Genomic DNA, 25,427 nt, shown 5'->3' with positions numbered 1-25,427 from the left:
ATCCCCAACTATATTCCTGCAATAGCTTTGAGAATGGTGTTGGGACACCATCCTCAACTGGGGGAAGGCGGCCAGGGTGGAGGGCCCGTTAGGCTCAGGTGACATTCCAAAAAAGGGGGAACTGAAAGTAGGATGAACAGGATGAATTCAAGCATTGTCCTGAAAAGACTGTGAGTTATTTAAATCACTCCTCAAACCTGTATGTCGTGTGTGAAACTAAGGAAGGAGATAAACCAGTTTTTATTGTGTGTATACTGTGCATAGGGCCCTAAGCTAGGAGTCTGTGTTTTCATCATCGTATCTATCTATCTATCGCAAGTGTCCTAAAATCTATTGCAGCAGATTTTATCTTTATCTTCATTCAATAAATGAAAAAACAGACTCAGAGAGGTCATTTACCTCTGTATTACACACCTAGGGAGTAGCAAAGAGTCTGATCCCAAGCTAGGTTGGTTTCAAAGCCTACCCACTTTACTACAAAACGCTCACCTGATTGTGATACTCAGATGCCTCTGGGCTTGCTTCCTCAGTTCCCATTGCCATAATTTTCCAAATCTTCATATTACCCTAGGATTTGTGTGTGTTTGTGTTTGTGCGGGCATGGGTGAGAACGCTATGAATAAATGATCCTACAAGTAAGTGATGATTCCATGAGCAATATGTAAAGCATCTCAAATGATATTTGGTACTTACTGCCCCTGGTACTACTTGATAAAACAGGATTTAAATTTGGCCCAGTATGATTTATATACTCTACATGGAGTGCCAACACCTTATACTATAGACAATTAATGGATGTTGAATGAATTAATATACAAGTAAATGAGTGTGGCTCTTAGGAAGTCTCCAGAAAACAGGAAAGGGATGGGGAACTTCTTCCATTTCCATCTGGAAATGTGCTGAAGGCTCTGAGCTAAGGTGAGATTGTCTTCAAATAGAGAACAATAAAGCAGGAGCAGGGGGCCTGATTCCACAGGACCTGTTCGGCCTGCCCTATAGACATCATCCAATCCCAAGGAGGATGGACTCTGACTTGTTTACCGAGAGCCATGGGTCTGCTAGCCCAAAGCACAGTTACTGCAAAGCTTCTGAGGAAAAGGCTCGGCCTGGCTAGCGCCGACTGTGCCAGCCCTCCTGGGGCCCAACTTCCAAGTCACTGATATATCTAACCAGGATAATTTGATTTGCAGTGTTTGTTTGTCACTCTGTGCTCCCAGCAGAGCAGATGTGAGCTCCAAGCCCACTTTGACGATATTGGCTGCCTGGGTCAGAACTGTGCCACACAAAGACAAAGCACACAGTTGTTCCGTGCCCACTGAGAGGCCAGAGGTGTCCTCCATCGCCGAGCAACTTGATTTCTGGCCACCTGAACTTCGGTGCCAGCAGCATAATCACCAATGCACCGTGTGAAAAGCAAACCGTTTACCCACTCCAGTGTTTGGGTGAACATTTTCTGGCAATGAGGCTTCCCTGCACTTACCACAGGCAGTTAGTTATGTGAGGAAAGGAGAGCATGAGGAGGAGAGACATTCTGGAAAAAAACAAAAACAAAAAACATTGACTTCTAGTTCAAATTTACCTGAGTTCAGTTGATTAAATCTCCTCTTCCAATCGTCATCCAGAAGGCCTTCAGCGTATAATTTGGGTTGACAAAAAGTTGTGTCAGAAGCAGAAAATAGGAAAGTTTGGCCTCACCTGCTGCAAAATTGGGGGGAGTTTCTATGAGATCTAAAGCAGGTAGGACGTCCTGAGGGCGGGGCAGAGAGACTCCCTGGAGGAGCAGTGAGCGGAGGCCTGCCCCAGGTGGCTGAGGTGGCGCAGACTTCTGTGGGAAGCCCACCGAATGCCACAGACTCCACCAGGACACATGGCCAGCTGCTTTCATCCAACCAAGGGACGTGGGCAGCTGAGCAGAGCCGTGGGGGGTGCTGGGGAAGACAGAGTTGTCTGTGTAAGGAAAACAGCCCTGTACCCACCACCTTCCCGACACCCCACCGTCGCCCGCAGACTGGCATGCCTCCTCCTCTGTCTGCTCCCAGACTCTGCTCTCTGCCCACTCACCGTGGAGATCTGGATTTCTGAACTGGCAAAGAAACATCACAAACATCCTAACTTTTTCCCTTTCTTCTTCATCTGACGCTGAAAGAGTTCAATAGAGATCAACTTGGTACTGGACAAGTGTGGAAATAACCCTTCCCACACACACACCCCCATCACCCAGGCTGAGGAAGTTTGCTGGATGTGACACACTGTTCTATAATCTGAAAAAAAAAAATAGCTTTAAGGCATCGAAATGTTTCTCCCAGTGAAATAGATTTCCTGAAAGAAACAGGAGAAAAGTCTTGGAAAATCTCTTTATTGTATCCTCAGCAGGGCTTGACAGGACTTTGCATGCCCACACCAGCTCCTCTTAGGGGCCCCTTAATGTTTTCCTGAACCATGAACACTCCTGGGACCCCATCACTGCTCCTGATAGCGCCCCATATTAGGACCACATTGGGGACATAGGTGCCTCATCCTCCACCCGGGCCCCCACCTGTATCAGCCATCAGCATCACCGTGTCACTGAGACCTTCGGCCAACAGAATGGGAGATTGGTGAGCTACTGGAAGTATCTGTCACCTGTGCCTTTCAAGGTAGCAGAGGTTGTCAACACTGCAGTCCTCCCATTCCAGTGTATACCCTCCCTCTCAGCACTACCACAACACCACCTTGTTTCCACCATCTGCACTTTCAAGGCCCTGGCCTCTCCCCATGACCTCAGGAACCCATCTGTAAATCTAAGATGGAGAACCTAAATATTAGTTGGATAAAATATAGGACTCATGGAGACCCTAGCTGCCGGCCTAGACTTCTGGACAGGATAGGACTGGAAGAGAGACCATGAGGACATGCCCCAGCCCTGGAACCTGCCAGACCAGGTCTAAATCTACCTGGCAGCACCAGGGAACCCCAGTGATGCTTGGGCAGGTTAGTGGCTTCAAGAATGGAGCTGACTCAGTCCACTCACCAGCTCCCTCTGCTCTCTCAGTCTAGAGGCTTCCCTCTATTGTCAACATATTTTGTTTCAACAAATTGAATCCATTTCTTTTAATTTAAATATTTCACTGCACTGTATAAAAGTATCACCTTTCATTTACCCATTTCTCCAAATGACTGAGAAAAGCAATATGCACAATATATACAGAGCATAGTAAATACCAAATTGCTGATCCACATACATAATACTATTTATTTGCTATGATTGTGTGTGTGTGTACATGTGCTTATAAAGTATCTGTCAAAGGATTGGAAAGATAATGTCATCAAAATAACATTTACCTTCTTGAAGAAGGTAGTTTATCAAGACACAGAGTGGTGGCAAAGGGGCTTTGAGCTTTATCTGCATCGTTAGAGTTTTGTTTTGTTTTGTTTTGTTTTTAATAATTTCCGCACCCAAAGTGGGGCTTGAACTCATGACCCCAAGATCAAGAATCATGTGCTCTACCAACTGAGCCAGCCAGGTACCCTTAAATTGTTATAGTTTTTAAAGAAGAGTTAATGCATCTGTGACTGCATAACTTAAAATTAATTTAATATAAGAAAAAGTGCTACTGTGATGCCTCAGATATTTAGAGAGTATAGGAAGGTTCTCCACAGAAAACACAGCCAATAGGAAGAGAGAGAGAGAGAGAGAGAGAGATTTATTTTAAGAAAGTTGCTCATGTGATTGTGGGACTGGCAAGTCTGAAATTCATAAAGGAGGCAGCAGGCTGGAAACTCCGGCATAATTTCTATATTTCTCAAGAATTCTTGGAGAAGACTTCCTTCTCTGGGAAAACTCAGCTTTTGCTCATAAGGCTTTCAGCTCATGAGTTGAAATATGAGTCCCACCCATATAATGGAAGGTTATCTGCTGTATATTTAAACTCAAGTGGAACATAGATATTAGTTACATCTACAGGATGCCTTTGAGAGCAACATTTTACCCTACTGTTTGTGTGAACACCAAGCAAGTGGTCACAACCTAGCCAAGTTGACACATGAAATTCTAGGTGTCTTCAGGCTCTTCCTAGCTCCACTGAGTAAGAGAAGCCCTTCAGATTCCAAATTTAGACTTATGCATTCTTACCAGCCTTCTGCCCCCACCGTTTGGGCTAATGTCTCTTGGCTTTTGATTTCAAGCTTGCCTCTGGATCCCCTTGGCCCCATGTTCTCCATCTGTGGCCTTGCTCTGCTTTGTCCCTGTGTCCAGCCTATCCCAGTATCCTGGCCTGGGCCTCTGCATATGCTGGGCCATGGATTTTAGACAAATGGAAAGCTCCATTTGAAGGAATTGTGGAAAACTTCTTACAAAGGACTTGCATTTTAAATGAGTAGCATTTCTGCTTTTTTTTCCACCATTATTTACTATTTATATATTACTCAGTGAAACTTCAGTATCACTATATTATAAAATTCCGTCAAAAAAAAAAAGAGCAGGATAATACATAATCATACTACCCTAAAATAACCAATCTTAGCATTTTAGTATGCTTCAGTCTTTTCTCTACATGTATTAATTTTGCAGGGTTATAATCACACCCAATATACAATTTTATCATGTTTTTCCCCTTACTGTTATAGTTTAAGCATTTTTAATGTTGCTGCATCATCTTCATGGTTGCCATTGTTAATAGCTACATAATAGTTCACTGAACTGAAGTGCTTTAACTATCTTTTATCTTTAAACAATTTCCAATTTATTCTTACGACAAATATCCACATCTTTGCTATTTTAGTATTCTTTTTCACACCTCAAATTCTTTCACATGGATTTATTTTTTTTAAAGATTTATTTTTATTTTATGATAGACAGAGAGAGAGAGAGACAGGCAGAGGGAGAAGCAGGCTCCATGCCAGGAGCCCGATGCGGGACTCGATCCCGGGACTCCAGGATCGCACCCTGGGCCAAAGGCAGGCACGAAACCGCTGAGCCACCCAGGGATCCCCTTTCACATGGATTTAAACAATTGCTTGGCCTAAGAATATACATACTTTTTTTTTTGGTCTTTTGACATATATTTCCAAGTAGATTTTTTTTAAGGTTACCTCAATTTATACTGCCATCAATGTAAATAAGGACCACTGTGTCCCTGTTCCCTTGTGAGTAGAGCTTTGATGGGTGAGGATTTGAGACCAGGAGACATTTCAGCAGCAAAGCTTGAGCCTTGCATTCCATAGAATAGTCTGGTTCTCACTGGTACACTGGTTTTGTGTTGCTTTCTCTCTTACAGACCGAGCAGTTGATAACTCTGTGGGTCCTGTTTGTTTTCACCGTTGTTGGAAACTCCATGGTGCTGTTCTCTACATGGAGGAGGAAGAGGAAGTCAAGAATGACCTTCTTTGTGACTCAGCTGGCTATCACAGGTAAGTCACTTGTGCAAAATTCCTGGGCTCCTCACTTTCAATTATTTTACCACTAGAAATGGCATACTATCAAATCCAAAAGACATCAGCAGATTTGAGAGTAATTTCTATAGGGATACAAAACCCATATTTGGAGTTTTCTTTCAGCAAGTTTAACACATCTATATATCCTTAAGATTCCATTATAAAAATAACTTACTATGTAACACACTTGAAAATACCACTATCAGTGCCACCAAGGGGTTCTTTGGGGTTTCACCCTTCTCCACACAGCAGCCTCCATAGTTCACTAAGGAGATAGGACAATATCATACCATATTATGAGTTTAAAGAATACATCCCAGCAAATGGACCAGAATTATCTCTATTCAATAACAAATGTGAAGTCTCAAGTACTTCTTTGCAGATTGAAGTCTGTGGACATTGTTTTTGAAATATAAGTGATATGTAACACCACTGGTGGGCACAATATGAGGACATAAGATAATATCTGGGATCAGGATAATTTAAATGTGGATTTGGGGAATGTCCAGTACAGTTGAAGTGTGAATGCATCACACTTAGAGGGGGAATGGTGAAACATTCTCAAGTTTAAAAATGATCTGTGAAATAAAAACTCCCACAAAGATGAGTAGAGCCCAAATCAGAAGGGGTCATGTCCAAAAGGAAAACACGGACACCTGCATGGCTCAGTAGGTTGAGAGTCTGACACTTGATTTCAGCTCAGGTCATCATCTGAGGGTCATGAGATCAAACCCCACATCCTTGCCCAGCAGGGAGTCTGCTGGAGATATTCTCTCTCTCCTGCCGCCCCTCCCCCTGCTCTCACTCTCTCTCAAATAAATAAATGACACCCCCCCCAAAAAAAGAAAGAAAACAAAGAGAGGGAGTCTTATTTCTACAGGCCAAAAATGAGAGTAGACAAATGGGATTCCTGGAGGGTCCAGTCTAAGACAGACTTGGACTCCTAAGCTCTGGGAACAAGACGGCTGTGATATGAGCTTAATTTGAGTCAAACCATAGGGAAAATGCAAAAAAAAAAATTTAAGTATTAAATGCTAACAAGAAGCAATGGTAGATGATCGTCAGAATGGGCTGTTTGGTACATTTCAACCTGTGCTATACTCTCAGTTGCAGTAAGGACAATGGGGGGTTCTTAGAAATTTAGCCCTGAGCCACAATATAGGAAAAATATGGCACCGTAATACGTTCTCCCGTATCTCACCATACGGGAGAACCTTAGCCATATATTGTTGATAGCCTGAAATCCTCCCATCTCTTGAACGGGGCTACAGTGACCAGAATGAAAACCAAAGGCACTATTGAGAAATACAGAGATAATGAGAGAAGCTTGTGTCACAAAGGTGCTGCTTATGATGGGAAAAAAAGAAAAAAAGAAAAAAGAAAAAAACAACTCTCAACCTTTCCTGAAAATAGGAGGCCCACTTTTCACTTCTATGACAGTAGGAATGAAGGATAATCATGATCATCCAGCAAACTCTGAGATGCAAAATCCCTGGATGATGATATAATAACTTACTTCCATTATATTTCCTTAATTACTATGCTGTAACCCACATTCTACAGAGCTGTGTGCTCTTTTAGAGGGTAAGAATTTACAGGTGGCAAGGATATCAGCTTGCAATTTAGTGTTGCAAAAAATAATTAACAAATGAATCACTGAAATTTCACCATCTGTTGTTAAAAAGTTGTGTGTTCTAGTGTAATCCATACTTTGCTGTTTTTTTTTTAATATTTATTTGTTTTTTGTTTATGTGTGTGTGTGTGTGTATGAGAGAGAGAGAGAGAAAGAGAGAGCACAACCAGGTAGAGAAACAGAGGGAAAGGGAAAAGCAGATTCCCCATGGAGCAGGGACCCAGACATGGGCTCTATCCCAGGACCCCGAGATCATAACCTAAACTGAAGGCAGATGCTCAACCAACTGAGCAACCCAGGAGCCTCATATTCTGCTGTATTAATCAGGCTTAATTTCTCATGAATGTTCAAGTCTGTTTTATATTCACTAATTCTTCCTGGAAAAACCCAAGGGGTCAGATCAGAAGCATTTTAAATAAAGAATTTGCAGAAAGGAAAGCTTGGCCAAGGTTCGGAAAGTTTAGGAACTAACTGCAAAATGTAAAATAACCTAAGCTAGAAATACAATAGATGGGTATAGCAGCAAATTAAACATAACTGCAGAGAAAATTAATAAACTGGAAGACGGGTTAGAAAATAATAATAAGATTGAAGCATGAAGAAACATAAAGATGGAAAATGCAGACAGAAAATAACACACTGACCCAGGGAAAAGGATTCCCCCAAAAAAGGTAAGAGAGTGGACAGAAATAATATTTAAAGTTATAATGACAGTTTTACCAAAATCCTGAAAATCATCAAAATACAGATTCATAAAGTACCATAAAGATCGACAAGATCAAAATCAATCAAACAAGTATAAAGAGAACACACATGAAAATGATGAGTTTAAGTAAAGTCCTCATATTGGATTTGAATTGAAAGTATCTGTGTTTACTCAAAGTGTCTTATGTTTAAAAAGAGTCCTTATGTTTCAAGGGTACATACCGAAGCGTTGGCAAGTATAAACTGATAATATATATTAGACTTGCCTCAAAATAATTTGGGGGCATGGTTCAGTAGGATAGAGGACAAAACCAGTTAAAAGTAAAAGGATAGTCAAGTAAAAGGATAAAAATAATAAAACAAGGAAACACAAACCAAAGACAGCTGATGAAGCTATCTATATATGTCAGAAATTCAGATATTCACTCTGCTTCTTAAAACATGGGTGTCTATATCTTTGTCTCAGCGCTTGCTTTAGGGGAAAAACAAAAATGAAGACAGAAGGATTCTAGCGGTAATAATGTTCTTTTTGTTGATATTGATTGTAATTACATGGGTGTGTTCCCTTTGTGATAATTCACCAAATTATATACTTACGATTTGTGTACTTTATGTAGTCTGTTTCAATAAAAAGATTTATTTACAAAATATGGAGCAGGACTTGCCACCTCAAATGCCTTCAGAAGCCAATGTATGAAAGAGCCCAGGGAAGGGACAGGCAAAGATGGACACCCAGGGGAAGTAGAGAATGCACACTCCACCTACAGCATTCAAACTCCATTCTTGTGGCTGATCAAACAAGCCACACAGGCAGGCCAGATTTGGCCTAAGGGCCACTGATTTACAACCACTGATACAGAAAATCTTAAAATCAGAATTTGAAAAGCTTGTGCCAGGAGAAAATCCCAGCCCATCTCATAGTGTGAATCCCACTTTCAATAAGTGAAGGGAACATTAAGCTTTTTGGATGGGGTTGGGGAGACTGAGAGCAAGGAGGGGGAGCTTATCATTTATAATGGTTTAGACAAATTGCATGTTTGTCCAAGTTTTAAAATGCATTCTCTTGCAAAAAAAAAAAAATGTTCTGTTAGGACTTTCTTCTCCAGTTTCCATTATTATAATAATTTGAAAATTATAAACCATGATGTCGTCAAACCATTGAAACCCAAAAATTGGAACATTATAGGCCTCAGGAGCAATAATAATGCAAATGAATATATAAAGGAAATTTCCTAATGATATCAAGCCCAGCCCATAGAACCTGATCTACATGATTATCAGATGACCACCAAGATCTAGGAGAAAAGGGCAGCCTGGGCGGCTCAGCGGTTTAGTGCCTGCCTTCAGCCCAGGGCCTGATCCTGAAGACTCGGGATCGAGTCCCACGTTGGGCTCCCTGCATGGAGCCTGTTTCTCCCTCTGCCTGTGTCTCTGCCTCTCTCTCTCTCTCTGTGTCTCTCATGAATAAATACATAAAATCTTAAAAAAAAAAAAAGATATAGGAGAAAAGTCAAGATCAGCCTGTCTTCCTACCTGCTTATCGCTGAAATTCTTCCTTCGGAGGAGCATGTATCAAGCTTCTCTGTATGAGGAAAAATCACTGACAAGACACTGGCCCTATCAGGGTGATATTAAAACAGAGGCTGCTGGCTTAAACTCAGCATGAATGAGTTGTTCTCACATAAAGATGCTGCTATTCTTAGTGTGTCCCTGTGATGCCAAGACATTTGCATAAATATAGCTATCATTTTATAGGTGTTTTTCTCTTGGCATCAAGGCAGGGATTTCTTAGTCTGCTCAGTGCACCGTCACAAAATACCACACCCCAGAGGGCTTAAACAACAGACATTTGTATCCTCGGAGTTCTGGAGGCTGGGAGTGTGAGATAGGGTGCCAGCGGGATGGGGTTCTGGTGAGAGCGCTCTTCCCACCTTGCAGAGGGCTGCCTTCTCACTCTGTCCTCACATGGAGAGAGAGAAAGCAAGCTCTCTGGTGTCTCCTAATAAAGCTGCTGATCCTGTCAGATCCGGGCCTTACCCTTATGACTTCATTTAACATTAAGCACTTCCATAAAGGCTCTGTCTACACATAGAGTCACATTGGGAATTGGGGCTTTAACATTATGAATTTTGGTGAGACACAACATTCAGGTCGTAACAGAGGGGAAAAGCTAGGTGCATCAGAGGGTTACAAGTGATTCAATATGGGCAGAACATAGCATGGATGGGGGACCGAGATGAAAGAAATGAGGGGTAACCATAAATAGGATCTTTGGATGCCTTGCTAAGATGTTCAGTGCATCCATGAGCACGTCCTCTGTCATCCTAGCTTGGTGCAGGCCTCCACTGCGTTTGATGTGGATTGCTCCAAAAGTCCCAGCGTGTAAGAGTGAGAAAACAGATACTTAAATTGACCCATGTCCAGGTTTTGTTGGTAACATGGGAGCAAAGTAAAGCAAGGAAGTTAAACTTCTTGTCAAGAGGATGATGTAAATGTTAGACCGCAGAGACCATGACTAAAGAAAGAGATGAAATCAGGACAGGTCAGAAAATTAAAGAGACAGTGGAGAGTCAAGGAATGAGAGGTCGCCACATAGTGTTAAGGTGGGTTTAGTGATAGCCCTGGAATGAAACAGCTGGAAAGAAGTGAGTGTGTGCTCGAGATCCAAGATGTTCTCAGGGGAATATTGCAGAGCTGTTGTAACTCAGTGTGTCCCTTGTACTGGGGAGCCAAAGTAGAGTCACAGTCACAAACAGAGTCACTGTTAACCAACAGGGCCCCCATAACGGAAGCTAAATTCTATTAAATGCTTACCATGTACTGGGCTCTGTGCAAAATGCTTTGTGTAGATTATTTGATTTAATCCTCACAATAGTCCCATGACTTAGCCCTGCCATAATCCCCTTTTTACAGACATGGAAATTAACGCTCAAAGAGATTCAGACCTTGCCCTAGGTCATGCAGTGAGGGGTAGACCATATATTCAAACTCAGGCAGTCTTTCTTCCAATTGTGAGCTTTTAGTCATCACAGCATGGGCCTCCCCGAGAGGCCTATGTGTGGGTGAGTGGTCCGTGGACATACTGCAACACCTCAGGATAATGGAAGGCAGATTAAATGAGGCAAAATTGAGAGCCTGGTGCCAATGTGCTTAATAAATGAGGGGGACTGACTGAGCAAGAGCATAGCAGTCCCTAGATAGGAGAATATAATCACTGCATATAAACCTCAAAGGATTTTGAAAATGTTTGCAATTCAGTTAAAAATATTTGTAGCTGACCAGCTGGCTAGATTTCTAGTCTGTGTAGTGAGCCCTAGCATTGGTAAGGTGACAACTGCCCATGCAAGATGGGATGCCAGGAATCCTCCTGCCCCATCCCAATGCCTCGCAAACCTGTTGACAATGGCTGAAATGTCCGTCACAACATAACGATTTCTTGGAAGGCTGTGAGAGTGAAAATACTCTGAAAACATACCTTACGCCTCACTTTGCTTATTGCTTCTCAGTATGGAATGAAAATCTGAGAGCTTGTAGAAAGAGAAGGGTCCTGGGGTGCAGTGGATGACAAGGAGTGGGAAGGAGCCAGTGTTACTGAAGACACGTTTCACCCATTTCAGACTTGTGTACTTCAAATCTTTTGGGGAGCCTTGGGGGTTTACATTAAGGCAAACCAAGTGTCATGGTTCCAAAGTTTGGGAAGGGCTATAGCTGATAATTTTTTTAGTTTTTTTAATTTTAATCAACATTCTGAATGAAGATATGCTCTTTTCAAAATATCTATTCTATCAGCTACCATATAAAATCCTTCTTTCAAATACATAAACATTTCCACAAACTCACCTCTTCAGATGAATATTTTGTTTGCCAGAGTTTTAGGTTATTCAGACTTGGGTGTGAATCTCAGCAATTGTACTTCCAAGCTCTGTACCTTTGGAAAAGTCAATTTTTCTGAATGTCAGTTTCCTCTCCCCAAAAGTGGGGATGGGCTTCTCCGAGTTGTGGAACACAGTAAATGAGATGATATCAAGGAAAACCTTAGTACAGTGTGAGGTACATAGTAATTGCTCAATAAATGATAGCAGTTAATGCCACCACTATGGTTGTTTCGTTCATTGAAATGAAATGAAGGAAATGATTAATTTAAAATCCTTTGAGTCACTTGCTGAAGTGCAAAGTTCTCCAAAAAGCCTGAAGTTCGCTGCAAGCCTCAACTGCTCTTCTCTTTTATTCAGGACAGTGTACTTAGCTCAGACATGCTTTGGGTCTCAGGTGTTCCTTTGAAGGATGATCAATTTTTTTCTTACACACATATTCTTAAATCATCAGATTCAACTGACATCATCAGTGCCACAAATATTTAGAAAACTAAATTCTGAAGCGTCTTACCTGTTTTTTTTTTTTTTGTGGGAGGAAAATATGTTCTAACAGTTATTATTGAGTAAGACAATACTAATGCCCTTCATTAAATAATATTTCCATCATCACTCACCTGTTGAGAATAGCCTCCTATTTATAGACCAATAGCCTTGAGTGATTCTTTGAGGAACATTTCAGTTTCTGTGTGGTCTTTTATTTAGTCAACCAACTAAATTATTCTAAGTCGGTTAGAATTAGAATCAGCTGCATATTCATAATATCCAGATAATGGTGGCCTATGTTTATAAGGACTGATTTTTTTCTTATGTAAAGAATTCTTGAGGTAGGCAGTCCAGGGCTAATATTATGTTTCCTTATCACTGGGGAACCATGTTCCATACTCAAGGACTTCCAACCTCAAAGTCAGCTCACAGTATGGAGGGCCCCTGGTTCAAAGTGGCTGCTAGAACTCCTGCCATCGTGCACAAAATCTAGTCAATAGGAAGGAAGAGGAGAGGAAAGACAAGAGAAGCCCGTGCCAGCTATCTATCCTCCTCTTAACTGACATTCTTAGAACTTCCACCCATTAATTTCTGTTTGTGTTTCATTAGCCATCTGTAACTGAAGAAGAAGCAGGGAAATGTTTTTGTTTGTTTTTAACCTGAATCCTTTGGCCAGAATGAAACCAGATTTCTTTTCCTAAGGAATAATGAGAGAATAGAGGTAAGTAGCAATCTCCGGCATGGCTTGTCTTTCATACTTTAATTTATACAGAGAACTGAGAAGTTTAGCTATGGAATCTCTGCTTGACTAGCTATTCCTCTACTTTGAGAATGCATCTTTCAGCGTCATGCTATCTTCTTCTGACCTTTTATCTTGGCACACTCTCTGTACATCGCAATGACCCATTGGATGACTGTCCCATTAAGTAGATAAACTCCTATTGTTGACTGTTTACGTCCTCCCACCCTGCCCCCAAGTTTTGGCTGTTATAGCAATTCTGAAATGAATCTTCTCACTATTAAATCTTAGGAGCATTTACTTATGTAGGAGAACTTGTAGAAGTGGACTTACTGCATTAAAGAAAGACACTTCTGTGGCTTTCAAATTGACTGATGTCTTTTTAGGTCCCCCAGGACTAAAAGATGATGGAATATGTCATGAAACAAATGCTCTAGAAGCCACCAGCATAGATCCACACTGATTCTTATTTAACAAGATCCTCCAAAATAAAAGCCTTGCCGGCTTACAATAGTTATAGAATCATAACCAGTTCCTTGAGGGCATGGGTTCTTTCTGTTCATCTGTTAATGATACTTATGAACCTATTTAAGTATAATTTGATTATTTAAAAAGGAGAATTTTCTTCCACCTTAGCCAGGGTATTTGAGAGGAAACTTACTTTATCTTTTTCCTCCATAATGACTATAGCAGCTCCTATATTGTGAAAGCAAAGACACATCATTTACCAGAGCATTTGAATGGAACAAGTGTTTTAATTTTGCATCTGTATGTTTTTTTAATTGAAGTATAAGTGACATATCCTATAAGTTTCAGGTGTACATCATAATGATTTGGTATTTTTATATATTATAAAATGGTCCCCATGTAAGTCTAGTTACCAACTGTCACCATACAAAGTTATTACAATATTATTGATTATATTCCTTATGCTACATTTTACATTTTATATCCCCATGACGTCTTTATTTTGTGACTGGAAGTTTGTACCTCTCAATCCCCTTCACCTATTTGGCCAGCCCCCCCACTCCTCTCCACTGTGGTAACTGACAGTTTGTTTCTGGTATGAGTCTGTTTCTAGTTTGTTTTGTTTTTTAGATTCCACATGTAAGTGAAATCATTAAGGTATTTGCCTTTTTGCCTGATTTATTTTATTTAGCATTATACACACAACACACCTGTGTGTGAATGACAAGATTTCATTATTTTTTATGGCTGAGTAATATGTGTGTGTGTGTGTGTGTGTGTGTGTGTGTTTGTGTGACATCTTTATCCATTCATCCATCAGTGGACACTTGTGTTGGGTTGCTTCCATAATCTGGCTACTGAAAATAATGCTGTAATAAATATGGAGGTGCACATATTTTTTCAAATTAGAGTTTTCATATTCTTTAGATAATACACAGTAATGGAATTACTGGATCACATGGTAATTCTTTTTTACATTTTTTGAGGAACCTCCATACTGTTTTTCACAGTGGCTGTACCAGTTTGCATTCCTACCAACAGTGCACAAAGGTTCCCTTTTCTCTTCATGCTAACCAACACTTGCTATTTTTTGTCTTTTTGATAATAGCCAGTCTGACAGGTGTGAAGTGATACCTCATTGTGATTTTGAGTTATATTTTCCTAATGATGAGTGATGTCGAGCATCTTTTTTATGTGCCTGTTGGCCATCTGTATATCTTCTTTGAAAAATATCCATTCAAGTCCTCTGCTCATTTTCTAATTGGGTTGTTTGTTTTTGATGTTAAATTGTGTAAGTCCTTTATATATTTTGGATATTAACTGCTTACCAGATAGATCAATTGCAAATATCTTTTTCCATTCAGTAGATTGCCTTTATTTTGTTGGGGGTTTCCTTTACTGTGCAAAAGCTTTTCAGATTGATGTAATCCTATTTTATTTTAATTTTTGTTGATCTTGCCTGAGAATACTGATCCAAAAAATATTGCTAAAACTGATGTCAAAGAGTTTCCTGCCTATGTTTTCCTCTAAGAATTTTATGGTTTTAGTCTTATATTCAAATTTTAATCCATTTTGAATTTATCTTTAAATATAGTATAAAATAGTGGACAGTTTCATTCTTCTGCATGTAGCTGTCCAGTTTTCCCCAACACCATTCATTGAAGATACTATTTTTTCTCCATTGTATATCCCTGCCTCCTTTATCGTAGATGAATTGACCATATATACATGGTTGGGCGGGGGTTATTTCTGGGTTCTATGTACTATTTCATTTATCTGTGTGTCTATTTTCATATGTTTTCATTTTCACTTTCTTCTTCTCCACATTTATGACCCCTTCAAAAAAATCTTAACTAATTCTTCTCTATATATTCCATTAGGATCTTTGGTTATAGGATTAGTCTTAAGAATGGAAGGAAACCAGAAGATATTGAAGCTGCTATTTTGGCACATTCTGCAATTTTTAGTACTTCCATTCTAACAATTTTCTGGATGAATTTAATGACTGTTTATATTTTATGAGCTAAAGTGCCAATTAAAATTTATTAGTCATTTATCATCTTCAAGACTGACTTGTCTGTTTTATTCAAATGCAATAAAGAAGAGGAGCTAATGAGAATAACTCTCGTTGAGTGCTTAACAAAGGAAAGATAGAAAACATATTTTTTGGCACACATTCAAATAACTTCTTTTTTCTGATAGGGCCAAATCTTCTCATATTAGTAAATAAAATTAGCTTTACCTCAAAGCAATTCTCAGAAAGCAATACACTGATGAACTAAGGAAATCTCCACCCTCAGAACCCTCCTTATTTTTAAGATTTTATTTATTTATTGATGAGAGACAGAGAGAGGCAGAGACATAGCAGAGGGTAAAGCTCCCTGAGGGGACCCCGATGTGGGACTCAATCTCAGGACCCCAGGATCGCGCCCTGAGCCGAAGGCAGACACTCAATGGCTGAGCCACCCAGTCATCCCAAGGGCCCTCCTGTTAATTATCTGACAACAGAGAAAATTGAGCTTTCAGCAAGAGAAGTGAGATCAGGAGTGTTGAAGTGCCCGAGGCCATATGTCGAGCTTACTACAACTTTCCTTTGTGTGTGTGTGTGTGTGTGTGTGTGTGTGTGTGTGTTTCAAGTCCTACCCCTTACTCTTTTTTTTATTTTTTTAATAATAAATTTATTTTTTATTGGTGTTCAATTTGCCAACATACAGAATAACACCCAGTGCTCATCCCGTCAAGTGCCCCCCTCAGTGCCCGTCACCCATTCACCCCCGCCCCCCGCCCTCCTCCCTTTCCATCACCCCTAGTTCATTTCCTATGCTGATTTCATTCACTCTTTTCCTGGATTTTTGAGTTGGATACTTAATTCATTTATTTATTTATTTTAATTCTGCTCATTCATTTACTTTTCCAATTTTCTCAACTTCATTGAGATAAAATTGGCATATAATAGGTGTAAGCTTAAGGTGGACAAAGTAGTGATATATTTTATGTGTATATATAGCTGAATGATTACCACAATGTTTTATTAACATTTATCACCTCATATAGTTAAAATTTGTGTGTGTTAAGGACTTCCGGGATCCCTGGGTGGCGCAGCGGTTTGGCGCCTGCCTTTGGCCCAGGGCGCGATCCTGGAGACCCGGGATCGAATCCCACATCAGGCTCCCGGTGCATGGAGCCTGCTTCTCCCTCTGCCTGTGTCTCTGCCTCTCTCTCTCTCTCTGTGACTATCATAAATAAAAAAATAAAAAAAGAACTTTCAAAATCTACATATATATATTATATATATACTACTCATTCATTAATGAACACAGTTTGTTTCCATGTCTTGGCTATTATATATTATGCTGTCATGAGCATGGGGGTAGAGATATCTCTTGAAGAAAGAGATTTAATTTCCTTTGGATACATACCCAGGAGTGGAATTACTGGATCATATGGTAGTTCTATTTTATTTTTTGAGAAACCTTTCCAGAGTGGTTGCATTTCCCCCAACAATGTACAAGGATTTTTTCTCCATATCCTTACCAACACTTGTTATCTCTTCTCTTTTTTTGATAATAGCTACTTTAACATGTGTGAGGTAATACCTCGTTGTGGTGTGCATTCCCCTGATAATCAGTGATGTTGAGCATCTTTTCACGAACCCATTAACCACTTGAATACCTTCTTTGAAAAAAAATGTCTATTTAGGTCCTATGTCCATCATTTAAGTGGATTATTTCTTTTTGGCTATTGAATTGTATGATATTAATATATTTCTATTTGGACTTGATTCCCAGTGGTCAAGGTCTGCAGATTTCCCCAGTGATCATTTTTTTCCCCACTAGAGAAACTGTATGCCCAAGAGGGGCTCTATTGGTGTGGCATGATGCCTGCCTGGGTGAGGAGTGATGCAGTCAGAGTACAGCGACACCTCTTACCCTTCTAAGGCAGTCTTTCGTGGTCTCTGTGGTCCAGCAGGATGCTTCATGATCGTGTGTTGTCTCTAGACAATTGCTAGTTGGGCTTGGGAGGGTGGAAGTCAGGAATGACATGCAGTGCCCTCTTGATAACATTACTTATAATTCTTATTCATTATGAAAATGTTAAGACTATGAATTTCTTTCTGAATTCATAAGTGTGTATATGATGCAATGTTATTGTTTTTATTTCCAAAATATTTTAGTTTTGAAGTTTTTATCTATTTTTATTTTAAATGTCCAGGAAGGGATCCCTGGGTGGCGCAGCGGTTTGGCGCCTGCCTTTGGCCCGGGGCGCGATCCTGGAGACCCGGGATCGAATCCCACGTCAGGCTCCCGGTGCATGGAGCCTGCTTCTCCCTCTGCCTGTGTCTCTGCCTCTCTCTCTCTCTCTCTCTCTCTCTCTCTGTGACTATCCTAAATAAATAAATAAAATATTAAAAAAAAAAATAAATGTCCAGGAAAATTTCTATTTTCTTTAACATCTTATAATTCACATTTAGTGCTATTGCCTTGCAGTCAAACAATATTTTTGGAAGGATTCCTGCTCTCCGGAATTTATTGAGGATATCTTTGAAGTCTAACATGCAATTACTTCTTTTGAAAAATATTTAATGGATACTAAAAAATAGGACATAATAATTAATGTGGGAGTAAGAAAAAGCATCCCAAAGGAGAACAAACTACAATCCTATGTGATTGGTTAGCAGTGTATATTTGACTTTCTCTGGTCCTAAGTTGGAAGCAGCATCAAAAATTGAAAAGTTGTCAGTTATTTAATCAAATCCTGGCTATTTGGAGTGAATTACTACAGTGGTTATTGTTTGGCCTTCTGGAGTGTTTGCTATAGATAACAGGGTGGCTTCCTGGGCTGGTTGCTGCAGGTTGTGGGTCTGAGTTCTATTTTTATATATAATCTGGTCATTGTCTATTTGTACATTCAGTCCTTTCTTTGTGTTTATCTTTTTTAATTTGTCCTTATTAATTATAGTCTCCAAATATTTTTTTCATGTATTTCTTGCCTATTAGATACATATGGATAACTAAAAGTGCTGTTAAAACTTTCATACTTTTGTCTTCTCCTAATATTTTTAATCATATTTATTTAATAAACTTTAATGTTTCATTATTTGGATCCTAAAGGCTCCTGACTAGTATATTTTTAATATAAGTTTGTGTGCTTAATATTACACACACATAATCCTTTTAGCTTCATTTATCCACTTGGCTCCAAATTTTATTTATGTGATATTAATATTAAGTTCAGCTATTTTATTTTTATTGCATTTATTTGCCAAACACTGGACCAAGCATTTTAATAAAATATTATTTTAAAGATATTTTATGGCCTTTGTCTTCTGCTTTGTGTCGATGCTTGCAATAATTATCAACAAGTATTTCTATGTTGGAATGTTTCATGCTCACCAGCAGTTGGCTGACTCATTATTGGTCCTTCTGTTTGATACAGCTCACAATTTTCTGAAGTACTTTGAGTGATAATTCCTTCTCCGTTCAAGATCGGTACCTGAAAAAAAAGGGCGTGGGGGGGTTCCCTGGGTCGCTCAGTGGTTGAACATCTGCCTTCAGCTCAGGTTGTGACCCTGGGGTCCTGGGATTGAGTCCTGCATCAGGCTGCCTGCAGGGAGCCTGCTTCTCCTTCTGTCTGTCTCTGCCTCTCTCTCTGTCTTTCATGAATAAATAAATAAAATCTTTAAAAAAAGAAAAAAGACTGGTACCTGGATAGGAGTCTTGAGCACATGGCATTTATGAAAAAGTCTTTCTCTTGCCTCCATAGCAATGACAATATAGATGGGTGTAGAAATCTTGAATTCACAACTCAGACCTCCATAGATGTTATTCCATTGATTTCCGGCAATTTATGTTACAAAGGAGAAGTCTAAGGTCAGCTAGAGTTTTCTTCTTGTATAGGTCATCAAATATATGTTTGTTTCTAGAGTTTTTTCTTTGTGGTTTCATACTTTTATCCATTTATGTCTATTTATTTTATTTTATTTTATTTTATTTTATTTTATTTTATTTATTCATGAGAGACACAGAGAGAGAGGCAGAGACACAGGCAGAGGGAGAAGCAGGCTCCATGCAGGAAGCCTGTCGCAGGACTCCATCCCAGGTCTCCAGGATCACACCTTGGGCTGGAGGCGGTACTAAACCGCTGAGCCACCCGGGCTGCCCTTATGTCTACTTATTGGTCTGTTTGACAGTTCTGCTCTTTGCCAAGTGAGCCCTTTGGATCTGCAGATTAAAATGATTTCTTAGCCAATTTTATTTATGTCTGAATATTGATTATCTTCCATTTGTTCTGATCTTTTGTTCAGGAACACTAACTATCCATATGTCAGTAATGGTGGTTTTTCTTTCTCATCATTTAAATATCTTGGTCCTATTTCTCAACATTTGGAAGAATTATTTAAATTTTTCCTAATCACTAATTTGATTTTGATTCCATTATTAGCAGTGTTACGTCTACTTTTTATTATTTCTGAAGGCTTTTAAAGTTGTTTTCCCAATAATCAGTTTCAAAATATTTATTTTTTATATTACCTGGTGCCTTTCATTTCTGTCAATTTCTCAGCATTTCTTTTTTAGCAGCTTATCTAATCTCTTACTGGTTCATCCTTCACCTTTTATGCCATATTGTCGAAGTGTTCCTAAAATGCCAAATGAACACAAAACACACTGCTTAAAATGGAGGTATGTTTCCTGAATTACACTAGTTTCTTTTAATGTAGATTTTTTTCCCTGACATTTGTGTGCTTTTTTTTCTACTTACTTTAATGCCACAAAATCTCTCCATGATGTGACTCACTCATTCCACCAAAAGTTGCCTAATTGGCTAACATCTGAATAAATGCACATGCTTTTCATTTAGATTATTCCTACAGTGGCTACACAATACCATCATTGTTCCCTACTCTGAAAAGAAAAGGTCTATATTTATAAAGAAAATCAGTTTCTCTTAAGCACGAAAATAAGGTATTGTCCTATCACTCTGTGAATAATTTAACTAAAAGGAATGAACTCTTCTCCTAAGAAAGCTTTTTCTTCTTTATAGAAATTGGATTTCTTTTCGTTCCCTGACTTCCCACCACCATTAGCACACTGTGTGACCTGGGAAAGGCACTTACCCTCACTAAGTCTTTGTTTCTCTGTCTCTAAAAATGAAGAGGTGAGCTGGTTGATCTTAAGGCCAAAGTGATCTGGTTTTAATAGCCCTGTGCTTCTAATCTGACACTCCCAATTGTAGAAATTGAAGGGGATGTTTACATCTTTAGATAATTGTTTAATAATTAAACAACTTTTGCCTTAATGAGAGCTGACACCTGTATGAATCTGTATGAATTACCTCTGTGCTTCCTAATGATAATATGTGGCTTCTGACCCACATAGAAGGACTATGACCTTGGGATGTAATTAAAAGTTTAACTCACTCCCCTCTTGCTTGCTGTCTCATTGAGCTTCCTAGGTCAACATACCACAATTCCATACTTGGCTATTTATTCATTTCTTCCTTTAATTATTCTGTAAGTATTATTGAGCACTTATAATGATAAGCCATGGTTCCAGGTACTAGGAGCACAATGCTATTGGTATTTATATAAGTGAGAGTACAAAAAATAATGCAAGAAAGAGGAGAGTTTTGCTGTTGTTATGCAAAGTTCATGGCAGGATATGCCTAGGCTTGATTTGCTTTAGCCATTCACCAGTGTCACCAAGAACCTTGTCTCTGATACAGCGCAAGGCATCACCCCCTAAGATTTGTTCCCTATCTTGGTTATGGGATGGCGTCTTAGTTTGCTAGGGTTGCCATAAATACCACAGAGTGGATGGCTTAAACAACAGAAATTTATTTTCTTACAGTTCTGGAGGCTGAAATTTCAGGACAGTGTTGGCAAGTTTGGTTTCTTCAGAGGCCTCTCTCCTTGTTTTGTAGATGGCTGTCTTCTTCCTTTGTCCTCACATGGTCTTTCTGTGTGTGAATGTCTGTGTCCTAATCTGCTTTTCTTACAAGGATACCAGTCATATGAATTAGGTTCCATCCAAATGACCTCATTTTACCTTAATTACTCTTAAAAATCCCGGGTCCAAATACTGTCATATTCCGAGGTACAGGGAGTTAGGACTTTAATAAATAAATCTGGGGGACACAATTCAACCCATAGCAGATGGCTCCTAATGGACTCTTGGGGAACATTGGTCCACATGCATGGAGAGAGACTGACTTTCAGAAGCCTTCTTAGAAGTATAGGGAGTGCTTGGCAAAGCTCTTTCATGTACCTCACTGATCTAACTTGAGCTATATGCTTATACTTGAACTAATCAGTGTGAACAAGATATGCAAATACACTGAGGAGCTTAGACTGAGATCAGATGACCTACCCATAGAGATTCAGATTTCCCCAAAACATATGGGCTGAGCAGGTGGAATGGATACTTGGGTTCAAAGCGGAGATGTTTATCGAAAGAAGGGAAAGTAGATATTGGGAAGGGTTAGCCTCCTTACAGATAGTAAAGGGGCTGAAAAAACAGAGTCACAAACTTTAGGAGCTTCTAGTTAATGGAAGGGAAAAGGAGATTTTTTTTCTCAGGGCTCAGGAGTGGAGTGGCTGGGCAATCAATGCTTGGATTCCAGAACATGACTGAACACACTCTGCCCGAGAGCTGGGAGCCTTCTGAATACCTTTGAAGATTCAAAACATTGTAACACTGCCAGAGGAAAATAATATTTATAAAATTATAAAGTAAGCTATTCTAGTCAACTCAGGAGAACTTACACAGATCAAATAGACTGCAGTTGCGTTTGTCTCCCTGATAATTACATAGAAAAGTGAGTGGTGATCAGTGACCCTCCAGATGTTAACAGATATCATGCCTTTAACCCTATACCTGCCTTATGAGATAAATATTCCCATTTTCCAGAGAAGATAATGAAGCTCAGAGAGGGTAAGTAGCCTGTCAAAAGTCGTCAGGCACTGTACCATCGTGCCTCCTCAGAAAGAGAGATGTGAGCATGAGGAAGTTAGAGTCACAAGTTGTCACTTTCTATTAAAGAGACTTGAGAGCCCGCAAGCATCTCCTCAAGGAGTCCTTGTGGTCACTCTTTGAGGACTCCCTGGAGTAGACTGACTTAATACAAAGACAGGTATCACAACTCTGTCCTGTGGAACTCTGTCCTTGGCTCTGCCATGACTGGCTCTATCCTGGATGAACTCTGCCAAAACTCAAAAGTGTTGCTTGTCCCTAATTTGAATCATTAAGGAAAGTTATACAACTTTCCATGACTTACAATTCCCTTTTCTTTGGCTTCCTATTTCTTGGGCATTAACAGTGCGATCATTGTAATAGAGATAGAGGCTGAGCGTGATCTCTGATCACTTCTTCCTCCACCGTGAGCTCATTGCATCTTCCTGAACACACTAGGTTTTTTTACAATTTGGCCATTGTCTGAAAACTCAAGGAATCAATACTTGTGTCTAAAATGCATTCTTATACTTTTCAGGCCAATACAAACCACAATACTCCAGATCCCTATATCCAGCTGCTTCCTTGATGTGTTTAAAACTTCCCTTCTTCCTGCCCAGCTTTTCCTGTCTCGGTGATACCAACATGTCTTTACAGAATCTTAGAGCAAGCGTGAGGGCATGCTAGGGTCCTCTCCTTCTCTCACACCACACAAGCAATTCCTTATGAAATCATCTGACTGAAAAAAAAAAAAAAAACAGAAACAAACAAACAAAAGCATTTAATATCCAACCAGTGAGGGAAGAGAGGTTCCCTTTTAATAATCAAATGTACTAAATCAATCATGATGGGGATGTTTGGGTGTCTCGGCAGTTAAGCTCCGCTTTTGGCTCAAAGTATGATCCTAGAGTTCAGGGATCGAGTCCCACATCGGGTTCCCTGCATGGGGCCTGCTTCTCTCTCTGCCTATGTCTCTGCCTCTCTCTCTGTGTCCCTCATGAATAAATAAATAAAATCTTAAAAAAAATCAATCATCATAGGAAAAGGCAGGGTCTGCTAGACTCCCTGAAGTAGTTACTATAACTTAACCAGTGTTATTAAATCCTCTAAATATGTAATACAATAATATAATAGGTAATAATACATGTATGATATATAGAAATGTATATTTTATATAGATATGTATACCTATATGTTATAGAGATTACATATGTCTATATCTATATGTAACCATATATAATATATACATATGCTATATAGCATAGAGATATACTTTATAATATATACAGATATATATTATGTCATATACCATATATACAGATAAATACTATATATATCTATATCTTTATATACATATCTATATGTCCATATCTGTGTGCATTTATATACACATATACATATGTATATGCACACAGATATATACAAAGAGACTAACAATCTGAAATTTTTTAATTAAACAATGAAATTAGGTATCTACTCTTGCCAAGAGAGAGACACACTAAATCAGGTCACTAATGTCGTATTTTGTCCTTTGAATCAAGGATGTGTCATCAGGCCTCACCATGATTATATATCCATGCAGTCAACCAAAACTCAATGAGCATTTACTATGCACCAGGCTCTGCTAAGAACCAGGGATCTGGGAGTGAGTAAACCAGCAGTGCACTTGACCCTGTGGAGCAGCAGGCTAGTGTGGATGCAGATATTAAGCACATACCAGTCAAGGAGGCTGGGAGGGGGTTCTCCAAGACCAGTTCTTACTCCAATTATCTGATCATGAAGCAATCTTGTGATGACTGCTTCCGTGTCTCAAATGAGCAGATAGCAGAAAACTGAGGTATTTTGGTGATGGCTGTAGATCAGAAGCCCAATTTCTGGACCTGTTGAAGCAAGCACTACATCATACACTGTGGCAAATTCACCTTGCAAAGGCCACACCGTACACCTCCTAGAGATGAGCAGAGTCCTCCTCAGAGACATCTGCTTGTTACATACTGTCCTTTCAAGAGAAACATTTTCTTGGGCTTTCTTTCTTTTTTCCACTTAGATTTTTCTTATCTCTTGACTTTTCTTCCTCTATATCTTCCCCCAAAGAAGTTTGTCCTGACCTACCTTGAGTTTGTTGGTCAGATTGTCTGTTGTCAATTCAACATCACCACTGCACCTCTCTCGATTTTCTGTGGCATCACAGGAGAGAAGCCTGCATTTCCCAGAATCATTTTTGCCATTTGCATCCAGGCCACATCCTGCCACTGAGGAACACACACCAGGAGACTGGGAATATAGATACAAAGAAGAGACTTATTCATCAACGGCAAGTATGACAGAGCATGAGCAGATGGCAAACGTGAGGTTATCATCAGTGCTCACTAACCTAATTCTTGAAAATCTCCTGATTTCCTGGTGCTTACATAGATTCTGGAAGCTTGTGGAGACTCCAGGTGAGCTCTTGCAGACCACCTGCTTTGGTGCTACAGGCAGCCAAAGTTGCTATCCAAAGTTGCTATCTTGCCATGCAGGTGCTTTTTTGATTTTATGAACTCAAATCAAAGCTTCCCTGAACCCTCTTATATCTCTAGTTCCCTGTATCCAAAACCCTTCCTACTTGGAACTCCTAGCAAGGCTACTTTCTGATTGAAACTGACAAATTTGATAGTTTTATGGGGAAGAGACTATTCCACTTCTTTTGGAGCTCTCTGCAAAAGTCTAATATTAACTATACAATGACCTCCATTCAGGGAGAGGAAAGAAAGCAGAGAAAGGAAGGAAAGAAATCCACTGCCTATGAATCTATTTCTAGACTCTACTATTAGTGACTAAATAGCCCTCTGCACTTTCTATATTGGAGTTTCAAAGACCATGAATCATCAGAAGCTTGAAAAGAAGTCCTTTAGTCAATAAGAGAAAGACCTTTCTGCTTGCCTGATATTAGATAATTGAGAAGCGCTCCTTGGTCTATGACCTGATTCAGTTGGGAAACACTAATTTGGGATCCACTGTGCACCAGACACACGGCTAGACCTGGCAGAGAAGAGGGGCATAGTAGGAAATAGTCTTTCCCTAGGGGATTTGCTATAGCAAGGAGAAGTCAAAGTTATTGATTGAAATGACACAGACAGAGGAAAATGTCATAAAAAATTACATAAAAGCAGGAGCTAAGAGGT

The 25,427-nt window shown here is 39.6% G+C and overlaps 1 protein-coding gene and 1 long non-coding RNA gene across 4 annotated transcripts in view; one reads left to right on the top strand and one right to left on the bottom strand.

The window, feature by feature from the left end:
- LOC140608697 (uncharacterized) overlaps window positions 1–9,368 on the bottom strand; it is a 33,339-nt gene extending 23,971 nt beyond the window's left edge. Inside the window, exon 1 of one of the 2 annotated variants that reach the window (XR_012010667.1) lies at window positions 9,284–9,368. This is a non-coding gene — a long non-coding RNA (uncharacterized lncRNA). Of the gene's footprint in view, window positions 1–1,579; window positions 1,930–9,283 lie in introns of those variants that run through there. The other variant, XR_012010668.1, reaches the window with a different exon arrangement.
- NPSR1 (neuropeptide S receptor 1) overlaps window positions 1–25,427 on the top strand; it is a 145,240-nt gene that overhangs the window by 22,246 nt on the left and 97,567 nt on the right. For both annotated transcript variants that reach the window (XM_072783515.1, XM_072783514.1), the window contains exon 2: window positions 5,256–5,388. In XM_072783515.1, coding sequence (XP_072639616.1) covers window positions 5,256–5,388 — 133 coding nt within the window. The remainder of the gene's footprint in view (window positions 1–5,255; window positions 5,389–25,427) is intronic.

The sequence above is a fragment of the Canis lupus genome, chromosome 18, assembly GCF_048164855.1.
Source record: "Canis lupus baileyi chromosome 18, mCanLup2.hap1, whole genome shotgun sequence".
Taxonomy (NCBI): Eukaryota; Metazoa; Chordata; class Mammalia; order Carnivora; family Canidae; genus Canis; species Canis lupus.
This window is presented reverse-complemented; position numbering and strand designations above follow the sequence as displayed.